This window comes from Cyprinodon tularosa, unplaced genomic scaffold (assembly GCF_016077235.1).
Source record: "Cyprinodon tularosa strain WSP-4 unplaced genomic scaffold, ASM1607723v1 ctg115, whole genome shotgun sequence".
NCBI classification, from domain to species: domain Eukaryota; kingdom Metazoa; phylum Chordata; class Actinopteri; order Cyprinodontiformes; family Cyprinodontidae; genus Cyprinodon; species Cyprinodon tularosa.
In genome coordinates, this window is record NW_024037948.1 from 982472 (window position 1) to 998658 (window position 16187).

Here is a 16187-nt window from a genome sequence, read left to right on the forward strand (position 1 = left end):
AGCAACTTGTGTGCCGTCTGAAAACACTTAGATACCCCTAAAAATGGTTATTAATGGGATTAAACGGACATTTTGTACAAGATGTACATTAAGCAATTCAAGTAAAATTAAGAGGTCTACAGGAGTCTCCAGAAAAAAAAACACTTGCAAATTTCATACAATAAAATACCTAATAATTCTTCAGCATTATTTGTGTACATTTTATGGTGATCTCAAAAGCTACATCTTAATTTGCTACAAATACACAACTCATATGTCACAGCCAAGTGTTGTCACCTACTTACATGAGACACTAAACCAGGGGTTTACAGCACTTAGTACGAACCACTTGAATATTTTACCAGCCACCATGTTGTTTAGTGTAGCATTTTTCAGACATCATGGGAATCTTAGATTGGATATACTGAAATAATGAGATGTGAGTATTAGGTTGTGCCACCAGTGTAAAATCTGCTGATGGATACAGTAATTATTGTCCGTTCAAACAGAAACTTTTCTTCCCTTTGAGCAGCTTTCAGTGGGACATTTTGTACGCGGTTGTAAAAATGCAGCTTTATAGAGACGTGTCTGGTGAATGTCTGCTCTGTCTTCAATGAACCTGCCCATGCCATAAATATCACCTGTATCTATTGATTATAAATAACTCTTGAAAAGAACTTACAGTCATTCTCGGATGTTTATGAACAGAGATGTCTAGTAAGATGGAGTCTAAGACACGCTAGTTTGTGAGAGGTTGTAACATTATGTTGCCAAAATTAATTCTTCAATTTCTCACAGTTTACCGTTGAAACGGAAAGATGTAGCAACTCCGGCGCATTGCTGCCCTAAATGCTAGTTACCTAAATAGCATTTACTATTGGAATTGCAACCTGTCACTGTGGCTGGAAATCTACACAAATCCATACAAAATTTACAAATTAACCCACATTTGACCAGTTTCTACCCCTACATTAAACAAAGAGAGATTTGTTCACTAAGCATGGCAGGGCTGTCAAATCTACCTACTGATTAATTCAGACCATATTCAACCAGTGGGGGTCAGTAGTGTACTGTGTTAAGAAGAGGAATTTTTCATCCTTAAATGGTTAAGTTATCAATACATTTATTTTTTATCACAAAACCGTTAAACTGTGATAAATGGCTGAGTCAAATGCTTATATCTACCCTACATATTGGTGTTTTGTAAATCACATGGGCGCTTGAAGTTTTTAACCAATCAAATTAAGCCCTTCATGTATTTGACCAATAGGATGGATCTCTACATTACTTTAGACGCGGACAACGTCACAGATATGCGCCTATAAAACCAGCTTAAATGTCTTGAGCTTTTAAAAATCCTAGCGTTGTAAGGATTCAGCATCATACATAACTTTCTAGATGGATAGACTCTGATCGAAAATAAATATACCTTTCGGTCCAACCTTGGCCAGTAGTGAGTGAAGCTGCAGCATGAGTTCCTCACTGGGAGGAAGCTCATTACTGGCGGAGATCAGAATCTGGAATAAAACTCCTGTTCCTCCTTTGGAAACAAACACTCCCACTCTACGGCCTCTGCCTATAACAGAAAACCAGGAAAAGAACTGTATTAAAAGAGCTGAAACTTAATTCAGGACCAGATTAGAACCACATGGGGTAACATTGATACAATTTATCACTGCCATATTATTAATCAAGGAATCAAATTATACTAGGCAAGCTTTAAGAAAATATATTATGTTTCTAAATGGCTTTAAATTGCATTATAAATAAATGCAGGAGCAATCTCTGCAAAAGGCTTAATTTATTTAATGCAACCTGATGTAAAATAAATCACAGCCTCCTTACCGATTGTCAGCAGCTCACTGAGGATGTACATGATGTTCAGAGTAGTCTGGACATCCCTGCTGTTCTGTCAAAGTGACAAGCATCACATATGATTAAATGATGGACACAGTTGACAAATTATTAAATAAGAGCAATTCTTTATGAACTTATAGATATTTATTATTCTTAGATAATCAGCATGAAATTGGCTGCAGAGCTGCAGTCAATAAAGGAGACTGAATCATCAGCAACTATAAGAAGACTGTAGACCAAAATGCTTCATTTAAACAATTTTCTGATGTGGTGAGACAATTTTAAAATTAAGAAAAGCAAAACCGACAAAAGACACATTCTGATCAAAAAAATTAATGTACAAATAACAATAAAGCCCCCTTCATTCTTATATCTTACAAGGTTGTAATGCAATATTTTTTCTCTTAAATAGTCTGTTTTTATCTTGTTACATTTCTGGTTTACAAAAATATAATTCAAAAGGTTCTTATTTTCATTATTACATAAAGGTTATTTACTTTCTAAAACCTGCATCTGATGTGTCATACTGACTCACAGAGGGTAATGAACCGTTCAATAAAAGTAACTTAATCTTACTCTTGGTGAATTTTAAAAAGGGAGCCTATTGAATATTGTGTTACAGTGGTGTGATGGGATAGCCTGTGGTTGACTGAACATGAGCTGACCTCCAGAGAAGACAGGATGACCTCCATTCCACTGGAGCCTTTAGACATCACCTCTTTTCCACTCTTCTCTGTAACACAACAGACAGTAAAAAGATCATCAGGAATATAAAAACACAGATATTTGTGCCTTTTAAGACTTTATAAAAAGATCATAGACCCATCCTAAATCTGTAGTTATAAGAGTAGGTGATGACTTATTCCTTTTACGTCAAACAAGTGGAACAAATGCTTGACAAAGACACTCAAAGATCTATCTAATTTGAGTCAACATGATGTAATACTATATCTTTATCTCTCCTATCTCTGGCCATCTTAAAATGAGAGCTTGGCTTGTTTTCAGGAACTGAAGTGTAGAAGATCATCTCCACTTGAATGCTTCAAACTTTGCCAGACTCCCATTCAAAAATATGCAATGGCGTTACAATGGGCCCCGCAACAGAGCGCAGAGGCTCACATTACAACAAAGAGGGAAAGTGATTTCATTCTCTGCTGAGGACCTTTAATCCATTGTATCTTTACATAGCAAATATTTGTTTTGCATCCATATTAGTTTTCAACATGTCATAAGTTAAAACTTTAAGGAATTCTTAAACCTGCCCCCTCCCCGCATATATATTATTAAGTTTTCTATTCAACTGAGGAAGACGTAGCAGTTACTTAGTCCTTTAATAACAAAAACAGTCTTACCCAAGTGTATTTTGTTTTGCAGGGCCTAACATCGATGTTTAGGAGTGCTGACAGATTAAAGGAACATATTAAACCGCCAAACAACAATAAAAAAGCTGGAACGGACACTGACGGCTTTGCAAAACATCCTTTAAAATTGCAGGACTTCAATAACAACAGAATACTGCAAATAAACAACAGAAAATTACATATACAACATAATCAATGACAAAGTTGGGAGCAGGAGATAATGTTACTAGATTTCTCTTAAGCTGGCACATTTTAATCAGAGATATACCCTTATTTTTGTTTTGTTTTTTTAAGTGAAGGGTTATATTACTAAGTGGTGATTTTAGACTATGTCAGGCAGTTTTGGGTGTTCGACAAAATATGCAATATCCAGTGCATGTGGGGATAAAATGTGTCAGCTATGCAGCCTCCGCAGTTTGCAGTGAGGAGAATACGCTGAAGTTACACTGAAGAGCAAACAGGAATCATGTTCATTCAGTCTGTCTCTCCTCACACTTTAGACTGGCGGAAAGGGGAGCAGCATCGTCTTAAAAACATTTTTATCATGCCAGGCTTTTTAAAGAGCTTCTAAACAAATCAGCACCTTAACGCCTAAATGCTGATTGATGCATTTCTGTAACAATGAATACTAGAATGATATGATCAATGTTTGGATCTTTAAGGAAAATGAAGAGAGGTGCAAAGAAATTTCAGCTGATTTGCAGTAATAATTAAGCCAAACCAGTAATCTCTAGGCTGGGACCATAGTAATCTATTTTTTTCTCATTATTAAAAGTATTAGGACTAATCAGCTCATGCTGAAAATCCCTCAGCAAAAACAGTTTAACAGTTTGTTTTTTTGTGGTATCAATGGGGTGTTTAAATTCAATTCAAAGCAAACAAAAACTATAAGAAGCAATTTCACAGAAATTTTCTACATGTCCAGGTACGTCTGCAAGACTTGGGAGTAAATAAAAGGAAGTAGAGTTCTATTGATTATGCAGAATTTGGATATGAAGGGAGCCTTTTGTAAAAAGGCTTAAGGTAAAAGGTCCACAAAAAACACAACAAAACAAACAAAGCTGATTAAAAATGTGAACTCTGCCATTGGTCTAAAAAAAAAAAAAATCTATATAATAAATTTTTATATAATAAATGAATAGAATACAGCAAGCGTGATTGCACCTCCACTCCTAAAATTGATGACAGGTAAGAGAAGGCTAAAAAAAATACTTTGAATGTATTTTTTTATATCTCCATCTATCTATTATATTTAATCACAGGAACTGGGTTCCTTTATGGTTAATAATAGTTAAGAGATTTACATTTAATCAAAGACTAGGATCTACAAAAAAAAATGCCTAGAAAAAAGACCTGACGTTGAACTCAATTGTAATTTTTAGGTGAACGACTGCTGCAGCACATTTGCAAAAGGGAGCGTTATTGCAGATCCTTCTTCCCTGCAGCTAATAGATTTTATAATCATGCTCTGAACAAGCTAAGTAAGTCGTTTTACACCCTGCTGTTAGTTGAACTGTTATTTCAATGTTTTGTTAATAGTCTATTGTTTTTTTTATTAAAAAATTATGCATGCCGTTTGGACTTTTACCCTATTAGTTGCACATTTTGTTTATTATGACTATGTCGGTTTTAAAAACAACATTTCTTTTTGCTGTTAAAAGCATTTTTCCTTAGTTTCCTCTGATAAACCTAAATATCAAATTTATTGAATTAAATTTACTGTTTTAATTTACAAATAACCTTGTGGCAAAAAAAAATCTATATATTACAGATTTTAATTAGGTCTGAAATAGAAAATTCTGACCTCTTAAAAAATTGTTCTGGTATATTTAGCCAATCTTGACCCTACCTGATGAGTCCAAAGAGTCCAGTGATGAATAGTATCTCCTAGTGTAGCGGTAATCCATTTTGAAACAAAAAGCCTAATGATTCTCAAGCATTCGAATGAAAATGTGTGGAGTTCTCCAAAACGTCTGCCCTACTTCCACCACAATAAGTCAAACCCCTTTGGGTTAGGTATGTTGTAGTAAATGATGCCAAAAAGTAAAGATCCCCCCAAAGCTTCATTGGTATGTCTGTATCCCCTCAAGGCAAACAGTGATCTCTTTGGATGTTAACACAATCCACCTGCTCCTCTACCATGTGTGCACAGATATCTACACTTGGAAACAAGCCCCTCCCTCTGAACTTTGCCAACAAGTAAACCACTGAAGACCGACAGTTGTTTTAGATGCATCTCTTCATGTAAAAACAGTTTCATATAAGGGAATACACCACTCTGAGATGGAAAAGGACACTATAATAAGCCTTAGCTTCCCCTTGTTCTTTCTTTAGGTTTCTCTTCCCTGCCTCTTAAGCCCCTAAGACTCTGAACTTAAGACAGAGGACAGAAAAGTCCCTCCTGGAGTGTATAGTTACTGTGAACAGGGTCACTGTGCCCCTCCACTTCCCTCTAACCAACGTCATACTCATGCAAGTTTCAAGTTGGGGTTGCAGGGGAGGCTCTGACAGATAGCAAAGCAGTAGATGAGAAGGGGAACAGCTGTATATCATGATTGATAGAGTTACAGACAGACGGTTTTCCACTGTGCCCGTCAGTCAGAATGGATTAACAGCTTTCCTTTGAAGAGTGGAGAAGACCAAAATTATGGAAAGAGGAAAGATGATATTCAAGAAAGATGAGATGGAAACAAGGTCAGAGGAAAAGCAAAGCATGTGGGAAAGGGAAAATTAGCAATTCAGTAACATTCTGTTACATAACATAATGCAAGAACTCCCTGTGTGCTTCATTAAAAGTCGCAAACAAGTATCTAGAGCTACAGTAGCAGTGGCTAGAATCTGATTATTTTCAGCATTACGAACAGTTGGCAACAAAAAAAAATCAGATCTTTTTCCAACCAATGAGCACAAGTTAACAAAACTACCTCGTCACCCTAACTTCTTCAGTGTGGAAGTCGCTACTCAGGGAAGAAGATATGAAGTTGGCCAGTTTCAGTATGAGTGAAAGTGGCTTCACTGTCAGTTCAAATAACTTAATTTGAGATACTTGTTTTTTCTCATAGATTATTTTAATTAAAAAATCCCAGATTAGCTATGTTATAGTTTTCCTGAGCTTAATAACTTGGGCAAGTCAGACACATCTTAGTCAATTTAAATCTCAAATCTTTTCAACTGGCATGCCATCCCAGAGCTTTCACACTTTGGCCATCCAACTTCAACACCTTCTGATAGTAGACACTAGGGGTTATAACGACTGCTAGAGGTTTCAGCCTTTTGAAATCGCCATTTTAGAGCCAAAAGTTACATACACGTTAGAAGAACGTTTTCATTGTAATTTCCTAAGCATCTACAAAGTCAGTGCCAGGCAGACCATGATTAGGCTAACAAAGAAATATTGACTGGCATGGCTAAATTAAAGAAAAGACCTACTATAAGCTTAAGGTCTTTACTATTTTAGCCTTAAATAAAAGAAAAATAAAAAAAAACCATGTATGGCTTTACAGACAGGGATAAAATAAAGCCAGAGCAACCACAGCCGTATAATAAGCTTTTTAAAAGTCACTGCATTTTCTGAGAAAGTATATGGATCGTTCAATTAGTCTGCCATGATACAGAGACTGTCTTGGTTGGAAGCTTTTCTAGCAATTACAAACACGAAATGGCAAAGTAGCCATCTTATTAGACACCAGCATGCTGAAGGCTCCATTTTATTCCTCTGTTTTCTGTCTTAATGCTTTAAAATGTGCCGTAGCTAAAATACTTGGAAGGCCTTTGCAGACTGAAAGGTTAAGGGTCACACTGATTGCTTTCCATAAATCCTGTAATGCATCTGCTGCTAAAATTACAAATAAAAAACGTAAAAGCACAACAGGAAGACCATATACCTATTTTGGATTTTGCTTAGTAATCCAAGGGGAAAATATTTGCTCACAGCAAGATGAAAAATAAATCTATTAAATAAATACTGCTTCACAAACCTGGGATTGGCCAACAACCTCTAATCGATTGCTGTGAAATTTTATATATAAGATTTAGTTGTTATTTTAGGCAGCAGATCTAAAAGCTGTTGAATGAACACTTAGTATATTTAACAGCCTGAATTTCTGTCTCTACGTTTCTAGTTTAGTGAGTGCGTGTTTGCTATTTACAGTCATGCCAATTTGAGAATAGCCGGCAATCCTAGCATGTCAAAACTTGCACGCTTAGAATGCTTTGCATATTTGCGTGATAAATGACTTAAACAAGCATCAAAACTGTCAGTTAATTTCACCACTTAGGCGAATGCATTTATCGAGTGTAAGAGTGCAACAACAATGTGAAACTGATATTTGAACTAATCCAAGTTTACAGCAGAGGCTCCTTGCTAACAGAGAAACACTCATGTTACATGGTGTTCAACACTGAGAGGTGGCACAATGCCTTCTCTTTCCGCTGTGAGATCAACACCGCTCTTAAAGAGTAATCAGAAACTCGAAGGCTCAAGATCAGTCAATCTACACCTCAGCTACTGCTGCACCCATCCTCTCCTTTTGCACAGGAGGACTTTTGAACAAGTTTTTGTGAATTAATTTACTAAACAAAGGAAAATAAGGAGAAAAGGTTTGCTTTCAGAAGATAAAATTAATAAACTCCATGAGGACGTCACTGTCACTGACTGAAGAACTCATATTTGAGAACAGCAGAAGGAAAAATAGCTGAATAAAACGGCCAGGGTTTGGCAGAGTGGTGTTAGGAAGAACTAAGCTTATCAGATGTCTTCAGCCTGATATAAATCTCTGCTGAAGTTTAGTTGCTGAAGGTTACAAACATCTCTGACTAGCTAATAAAAAGGCTAAAACGTCACTTTGTAATAAATATTTAGTTCCCTAGCAACATTGAGCTAAAAGTAAATCATGCTTAAAGACTATGTCTCCAATCAGCAAAAACTCTGAAACTTATGTTATGATTTGCTAATTGAGTAAAAACTGAAAATGTCTCAAAGGTTTAGTTTGTTGCTCCTGATTTGTGTCTTCAAGAAACACTGTATGTGAATTTATATCAAATTGAAGATCAATACTTGCATACTTGAAATGTTAACTAGGGCTGAAATTAATCGTATTAATCTATAATTAAAATAATCGTCACATAATTTCATTTACTGATTAATAATTAACTGGAGTATAGATTAGCAACCCGCTCAGAGCAGTAAGTATATCAAAACTGTAAAATATTTTGCATAAAAAAAAAAAAAAAAAAAACTTTTGTCCATCAATAATCTCTATAATAATCTCCTTAAGTGGTAAAGTTTTATTTTCACCTGGTTTAATTTCATAAAAAAACTTCAGTCAGGATTCTTTGGCTATCCCATTACTAATCCATTAACTTCAAAATTAATTGACAGATTCATTGATTTATAAAATAATCGTTATAGGCAGCCCTTATGTTAACATTCACTAAGGTTTATATTTAGGAATATCTTCTTGGCAGGGGGATATATTCGTTCTCTACAGATCACAGCGTCTGAATGTCTCTACTGTCATAAAAATATACACCTTAATAAGGACTAATCACATCATAAGCTACTTCTGTCTCTAAATGTTCGATCTTCTATATTTTTCTGAGATTGAATGCAGGTGAATGCACTCTCACCAATAGATGCAGATTATGCAGGAAATGTTGCAACAACTTTACACACAAGCTTAAATGTCTGTGTTTTTGCACGTTAGAAATTCAATTCAAGATCAAACAATTCACATCGTAGTTTTGACACAAATTGAACAGGCCAAGCTAATGCTGGTGAAATGTTGTGACTGTGAAGGCCAGTGAATTAAATCGATTTAACCTTTGTTAAATAGAGCATTATCCTGTTTAGGGCAAGCGTCAGGAAATCGGTAAACAACAGTTATATGGAGAATGGCTGTGATGATTAAACAGTTATCAGTTGGCACTCAGAGGCCCAAGGTTTGTCATGAAAATATTCCCAATGTTTACACCAAAGGTTGACGAGACACTGGTATTTAACTTTTTTTTTGCAAACTTTCTTTGCTGCTGTGGACTGTCTGGTTCACACATTGTTGAGTATGCAATCAGTAATCGTTTAAGCATAACTTGCTAGTAGTCAGGAATAAATCGGAAGTGAAAAATGATGTGCAACTCTAGATAAAGTGCCTTAATAAACAGGGATGCTGCTATGTAATTAGCTGAATCAGCATTTGGTTAGGTCTGCGAGCATGTGTGCATAATGAAATGTGAGTTTTATTTTGTTGCTTTCCTCACCCTGTGTCTGTATGAGATGAAGGATCTTCGCAGTGACCTGTCTTGCCGTTTCTACATCTTTCAGCATGACCTCCCCATTCATCCTCTCCAGTTGGCCGAGGAGCATAAGTACCCTGGAGTTACTGGGAACACTGGTAAGAAACAGACATTTCATCTTATATTACATAAGGTTTGTCCGAGTTCATAAAATGCTGCTTCCATCTCACCTACAATATCTCCACAGTCTTAAGTAAGTTCAACTCTCATGGTCTAAGATCAGCCTAATAACAGTGGCCTCATCTGCTGACTTCAGAGGTTTTACAGATGACATCTTTACCTGTCTCCTCTGTTCCATACTTATACACTAATGCTGTCTAACAAAAACTAGCACAACTTTAAAGAAATTGACTTATTCTGGGATTAAATTACATGAGAATGGATTTGAATATCTTGTTGTCTTGTCTTCTAAGGTGTATCAAATTAAAAGGAGCCAAATACAAATGGAAGTCAGACTTTATAGACTTATTTGTAAAAGTATATATCCCTTTTCTTTCAATTTATGAATGTCTGCTGCTTTGTGGGTTGATCATATAAAATGCCAATAAAATACATAACAAAATGAGAAAATTTTAAACTGGGATTATTACATCTACAAAAAAACTATATGTCAAAAACAAAAAAACTATAAATAGAAGCAGCTTCACTGGTATCAAACACAGTTAAGGTCTGCTTTAAGATTATTTATTATTCTACTAAATCCCACTTAATGACTGTTCTCAATGGATTAGCTATTTCTGGGCTGGCTGACCTTTTTCGAATAACATGAACTTCTCTGGCACTTGTAGCAAGAGATTAGGGGTCATTTGGTAAAGCAAGGGCAAACAACCAAAAATCTAAGCTCTGATTATACCCAGTAGAGCAGGCGCTCTCATCCTTGAAAAAGAGGAGTAGAGAGACAAAAACAGAAATAGAAAGCTAGTGATCAAGACAGATAATTAAAGAAAATGTCAGGAATGACTGGAGAATGTAAAGCCTAAATGGGCAAAGAACAAAAACAGATGTAGAACCTAAATAAACCTGAGTCAGAGATGAACAAAGATTATTTTTAGTCGTGACAAATTCATATGGCTGCTTCTGAAGGCCGTGTAATTATCTCTGCAGAGTGTTCTCTGGCACAAATGTTAAAAGTCTCCCTCCCTCACATGGTCACACATAGTGCAACAATAAGATAAACAGTAGGATCAGATGCTGCTCCGAAGGGAGTCAAAAGCTAAAAGGAATAAAAGATATAACAGAGCAACATCATAAAAGTGAATCAAGAGTTACGAAGATCATAAAACAGATGTTTCTCTAAGCTTCACCCATCACTGCCTGTGTGTGTGTGTGTGTGTGTGTGTGTGTGTGTGTGTGTGTGTGTGTGTGTGTGGCTGTGCATGCATCAGCTCACCCCTTCTCTGTGGCCATTTTGGGCTTGTTCATTTTTCTCCCACGTCAAAAGGTCATGTTGTCTGCAAGAGAATGAAAAGGAAAGTCCACATTACTAAAAGAGGACAAGTCAAAACAATTTGCATCATTTGGAAACAAGCGTGATTAACCTTAACCTCCAGGGTCACATGATTTCCCACAGAACTCCAACTGGAGAAAGCCAAGCAACTATGCTGAAACCACCTGACCGTAAAGCTCAACAGCCCCTAGCTTTGAATGTACTGGTGTATAAATATTTGCAGGATTTTTCCAAAACCTGAGTAGTGTCATAAGAGAGTAAAATGTTTTGCAAAATAACATCAAATAGCATTGGACTACAACCGTCTGCCTGATAAAAATAAAATCCCTGTTTATCAGGTTCTACCTCAGCCCTGAGGCTCATGGAACAATCCTAAGTACCTCCTCTCTAAGTTTTATCATTTTATGAGAGGATTCACTTTCATTCATCTTTTTGAGTGCACTGCATCTGCATTTAAAAACACAGAACTCTTTAGTGTCATACTTTCAGTATCTAATTTAATTGATGTTATACAGAAGCCTATGTGATAATTGGTAAGATTTATATTTAGAGCAGTGGTTGTGCTTGCAAGGCTATCGAGTCAAGGAGAGATAGATTTATAGGTAAACAGACTATGATGAGTTGCTTTATTGACTGAGCCATTGCAGCACCCTGTTCCTTTTTCATTTAAATCCATTCTGTTTTCGATCTGCTTTAGTGTTTGGGACCACTGGCCTGTTGCAGGGCCATCAGACTTAAATACACCTCCAGAGAAGGAGGTTAGGAGTTCATAGTTACGTCAGAGACTTGAAAACAGGTTAGGGCCTGAACACAGCAGTTACATGTGACTTTTTAATCTCCGAACTTATTTTTTTTTCCATGTCACACTGACTGCCTATAGAGAGGCTCCGACTAGGCAGGGTGAGCAGCATTTTTTCCACTTATGTCTCTGTGCTATACACAAATTAAAACAATTTCACACATTTGACTTGGACAGATTATGAAAAGCTATAATAAAATAAAGAAATAAAAAAAATAAAAAAACGGTGCAGCTATAAAATAAAGCCCCACTAAACGAGTCTTTGAAGCATCTCAAACCAGAACAGATAGAGAATGTTTATAGGTGGGTATTAAAAATGTTATGGGAACTATGTGTGAAGAAAAGAAAAACAGCAATAAAGGCAGTGGGATAGTTTATACACTGACTGAGGGAGTGAGAGGCGATTTTTAAATACAGAAGAGGCTCCAGCCTATAACAAAGTATCCCCAATAGAGAAAGAAACCCTGTAATCACTTCTAGTCAGGTTTAAAACTGTGAAATGAAACATAGCACAGTGCCAGTGTACCATCATAGACTTAAAATTGTTTAGGAATAACTTTATTAAACCATGCCAGACTGATGGAAAGCTATGTCTGCTTTTCAAAGGGATATAGTCTCTACTTGGCATTGTATTAACAGACCTGCATATGGAGTGTAGGTCATATTTTAGGCCAGGTTTACATTACTTAGGATATATGCAGTAAACATTTTAAAATGATCTGCATTTTAATACAGATTTCTTATTCAGATGAATACACAGACTTACTTGTAGGAATCCGTTGTTGTCACCCTCAAAACAGTCTCAAGTTACAAATACATTGATCCAGGTATTTTTTTAAATATCAACTTTACATATTTACCTTACTGAGAAGCCCAACTTTAGAAGTAATATCCATGGCATGTATGTAAGGAGAAATAGCAGTGATATTTAAAGAACGATACATTTAAAGAAAAAGAGCCTGATCTGAGCTTAAAGGAATAGTACACCCAAAACATGATTAGCCTTCATTTTCTACTCACCCCATGCTGAACAACACTCTGGAGTACTTTTTTGATATCTCAAATGCATCTGGAGATCTGGGAGGCTTCTTGCTGTCTGCTGACATTCAAATAATGGAGGTCTATGGTGCCCGAGGCAGAAAGGTCCATAAAAGTCCACAAAATACGTGTCAATATTCCTCCATACTGCTCGTCCAATGTATTCCAAGTGTCCTGAGTGGGTAGCATCCAGAATTTACTCGAAACGAAGTCATTTAGAATGTTTTTAGAGCATAAACAATAAACAATGAAAGAAAAATGTCTGAGGACTTCAGTGTTGAGGAAGAGCATGAGTTCTTTGCCGAGCTGAATGCGCACTTTCGTCTGGTTTGGTCTGCCGCGGTTTCCGTAGCGTCGTGAACGCGCTTTTAGGAAATCCTATACACTACTGTTTATGCTCTAAAAGCATTCTAAATGACTTCTTTCGAGTAAATTCTGGATGCTACCCACTCAGGACACTTGGAATACATTGGACGAGCAGTATGGAGGAATATTGACACGTTTTTTGTGGACTTTTATGGACCTTTCTGTCTCGGGCACCATGGACCTCCATTATTTGAATGTCAGCAGACAGCAAGAAGCCTCCCAGATCTCCAGATGCATTTGAGATATCAAAAAGTACTCCAGAGTGTTGTTCAGCATGGGGTGAGTAGAAAATGAAGGCTAATCATGTTTTGGGTGTACTATTCCTTTAAGCAGTGTTAAAATATAGATTTGAGAGGTCCTCCAAAAACAAGTGTGGTGCATTTTTTCTTTGACATATTTAACTTTTTTTCATTTTTTGTTTAAGCAGAGTCAGGAGGAGTAAAGCTGGTCTGTGATAGCTTCGCTGTTGTGGAATTTGGAGTAGAAATATGCATATAATTAATCAAATCATGTTAAATATTCTCCAGGCATCTAATGCACACAGATAAGCCTCTAATTTAAGAAAGGATAAAAATTTTAGGATTTTCTCATCCAAAAAGGTGTTACAAAAATGTAAAACTTCAGTTACGTAGCTTATTTAAGCTGTACTAAAAAATAAAATAAACCATCAGACAAAATAAACAGATTCTGAGTGCTATTATGAAAACATTGACTGTAATTTCCATTGCCTGGCCGGTTGTATGTTGGTAAGACGACTTAAGACAAGATCAAATGTATGGCCTTATGGACAGTTATAAGCAGGAATAAAAAATTAAGAAATACATTTAGGTTTTGCACCACCTATAAGGGCTGAAAATGAAATACAGAGAAATCTGACATGTCGAAATGACCAAACTTGCTGCAGCATTTACACAGGTAACAATCTATATAGGTTAGTTACAAAGGTGAAAAGCTAACAGCTAATTTGAAAGGGACAAGGCCAAAGCAGATTTCTCCTGTCTTTAAACTGTCTGTCTTAAAAAATTGAATAATGGGAATTTGGTTTTATGCTTAAAATGTTGATATGTTTACATTAGATGGTTATTTACGGTAAACAGAAAATATTGTTTATAATGGAGTGGAGTAGATGGTGGTGCAGGAAACACTTACTGAAACCTGAAGTTTTAAAGAGTTAATGGGTAGAATAACCAACTTAAAGAAGCAAATTTTGTTAAAAAAAAATCTATTCTATTTTTTTAAATTAATCCGTTACAGTTTTTATTTTTCTATTTACCACTTTATTCTTCCAGCTAGTAGTTACCTGATTGGATACTCTTTCCATGTTTACTCCTTCTGACTCTTTTCATACTGGGAGATAACTGGTTCTCAACTGCACCCAACTGCAATTTCAAGCAAATTCAAAGCTTCTTTGTTGCTGTCGCTCAGCATTTCAAAGCATGCAGTTTAATATTATCTGCCTGCAGTGCCGAAGGATAACTTGCTTGCTTTAATATTATAGGATTAAAAAAAATAAAGAAATACACTTAAACAAGCTTGTTTTTTGTTTTTTTTCTAATGTTCTGGTATTAAAATCACATAAATATCAATTTTTGTTATCAGTATGGCATTTAATAACTATCAAAAAATGCTAGATTGGCACATCTGATTATGCAGTTTATCATCAAAAAATATTTTTGAATAATAGAGTTTATCCAATGACCTAACTTTTAACAATAACTATATTAACTCACGTTACACCTCAACAGCCTTAAGTTTGTCAACCCTTCTTGTCTGTACAGAAACAAGAAGGATGATTATTTTCATCAATTAAGATGAAAATATGTAACTGAATTACATGATATTTGATACTGGCATTACTTATTACACAGCTGATGTAATTGCACAACAGATCCCAGTGCCAATGTCTTTATCTGGGCAAGGTGGATAGTTGGGATGGTTGTGTAGAAATTGTCCAATGCAAAATTCCACCTCATCTGATATAAAGCATGGATTTTATTTTATTTTTTAATCATTCAACCATTTCTAAAACATCTCAGGGACTGTGACTGAAAGGCCCATCATCATCTGCTACTCCACCACATACAGCAAGATAATCTCTGGTTATTGACCGATACCGATATTGACCTGATACAATATCGACCCGACTCATACATACTTTAACCATTTATTTTATTTTATTTTTTTTTTTACAGTGAAAAGGTTTGATCAAGTGATATCACTCAGAGAACAGCAGCAAACAACATCAGGTATAAGAGTATTTGGCCCCTATACTATTAACCAATGGATGACATAAACTCTGAACAGCAGTGTAGAGAAGTGTAGTGTTTCTATAAACTTGCTTATATAAGATATGTTAGATGCAGGCTGATATATTCAAATATTCCATTTTTGTCTCATATTGTACCGATTTCCAATATTAATATCAGATCAGGACATCCCTAAATTTCAGATAATTGTTGCCAAAGAGAATACAATTTTAACAACAGGCCAGGCTTTTTTTTGTTTCTTTGTTGTTGTTGTTTTTTTCCAGAAAAGCCGTTAAACAGCTGACATGTTACTCATGGTTTAGGCCAAAACAGTGTCTTGATGGGATGATTTATTTTTAAGGACCTGTGTCCTGTCACGGTTTAAAATGTGAACATTTGCCCTTTTTATGCTTCAGGACGCACGGATTTATTTGTATGTGTTTATCTAAATATTTTAAAATGAATTGCTCAGCAGCAGCTTAAGGCTCCTGCACCTGCTGCTGGGCTGCTCGCTCATTATCGGGCGCCTGTGTTTCCCAGCAGGCCAGCTAACGAAGAAATAAGCTAGCGACACTGCTCAACATGAAGCACAGCCCGAGCTAAGACAGAGCAGATACTTACAATAAGGATAAAATAATAGAATTAATCAAACCTGAATTAAAAGGAGCTGCGGTCCAGCTGAAGGTGGGCCGAGTCTGACTCAGAGATAAGGCAGACAGCTACTGTTTGCCTGAAACGCCCTGCTGATGAGGTGACGAGATCAGTGGGAGACGCCGTAGCAACGCGAGAGTCGCGACTTCCTT

General features: G+C 36.2%; 1 protein-coding gene and 1 long non-coding RNA gene across 4 annotated transcripts in view; one reads left to right on the top strand and one right to left on the bottom strand.

Moving 5' to 3' along the window:
- Window positions 1-16137, bottom strand: part of agtpbp1 (ATP/GTP binding protein 1) — a 43526-nt gene extending 27389 nt beyond the window's left edge. The window contains exons 1-6 of one of the 3 annotated variants that reach the window (XM_038305785.1): window positions 16037-16137; window positions 10879-10936; window positions 9453-9583; window positions 2502-2569; window positions 1825-1888; window positions 1409-1555 (exon numbers count right to left, since the gene is read on the bottom strand). In XM_038305785.1, the coding sequence (XP_038161713.1) occupies window positions 1409-1555; window positions 1825-1888; window positions 2502-2569; window positions 9453-9583; window positions 10879-10910 (442 nt within the window). In that variant the 5' untranslated portion in view covers window positions 10911-10936; window positions 16037-16137. Of the gene's footprint in view, window positions 1-1408; window positions 1556-1824; window positions 1889-2501; window positions 2570-5046; window positions 5499-9452; window positions 9584-10878; window positions 10940-16036 lie in introns of those variants that run through there. The other 2 variants (XM_038305792.1, XM_038305800.1) reach the window with 2 other exon arrangements.
- On the top strand, window positions 5699-15376 carry LOC119797015. Its single transcript, XR_005282542.1, has 3 exons — window positions 5699-5891; window positions 9517-9586; window positions 15331-15376. It is a non-coding gene; the product is annotated as an uncharacterized LOC119797015 (long non-coding RNA).
- Window positions 16138-16187: the final 50 nt, after the last annotated feature.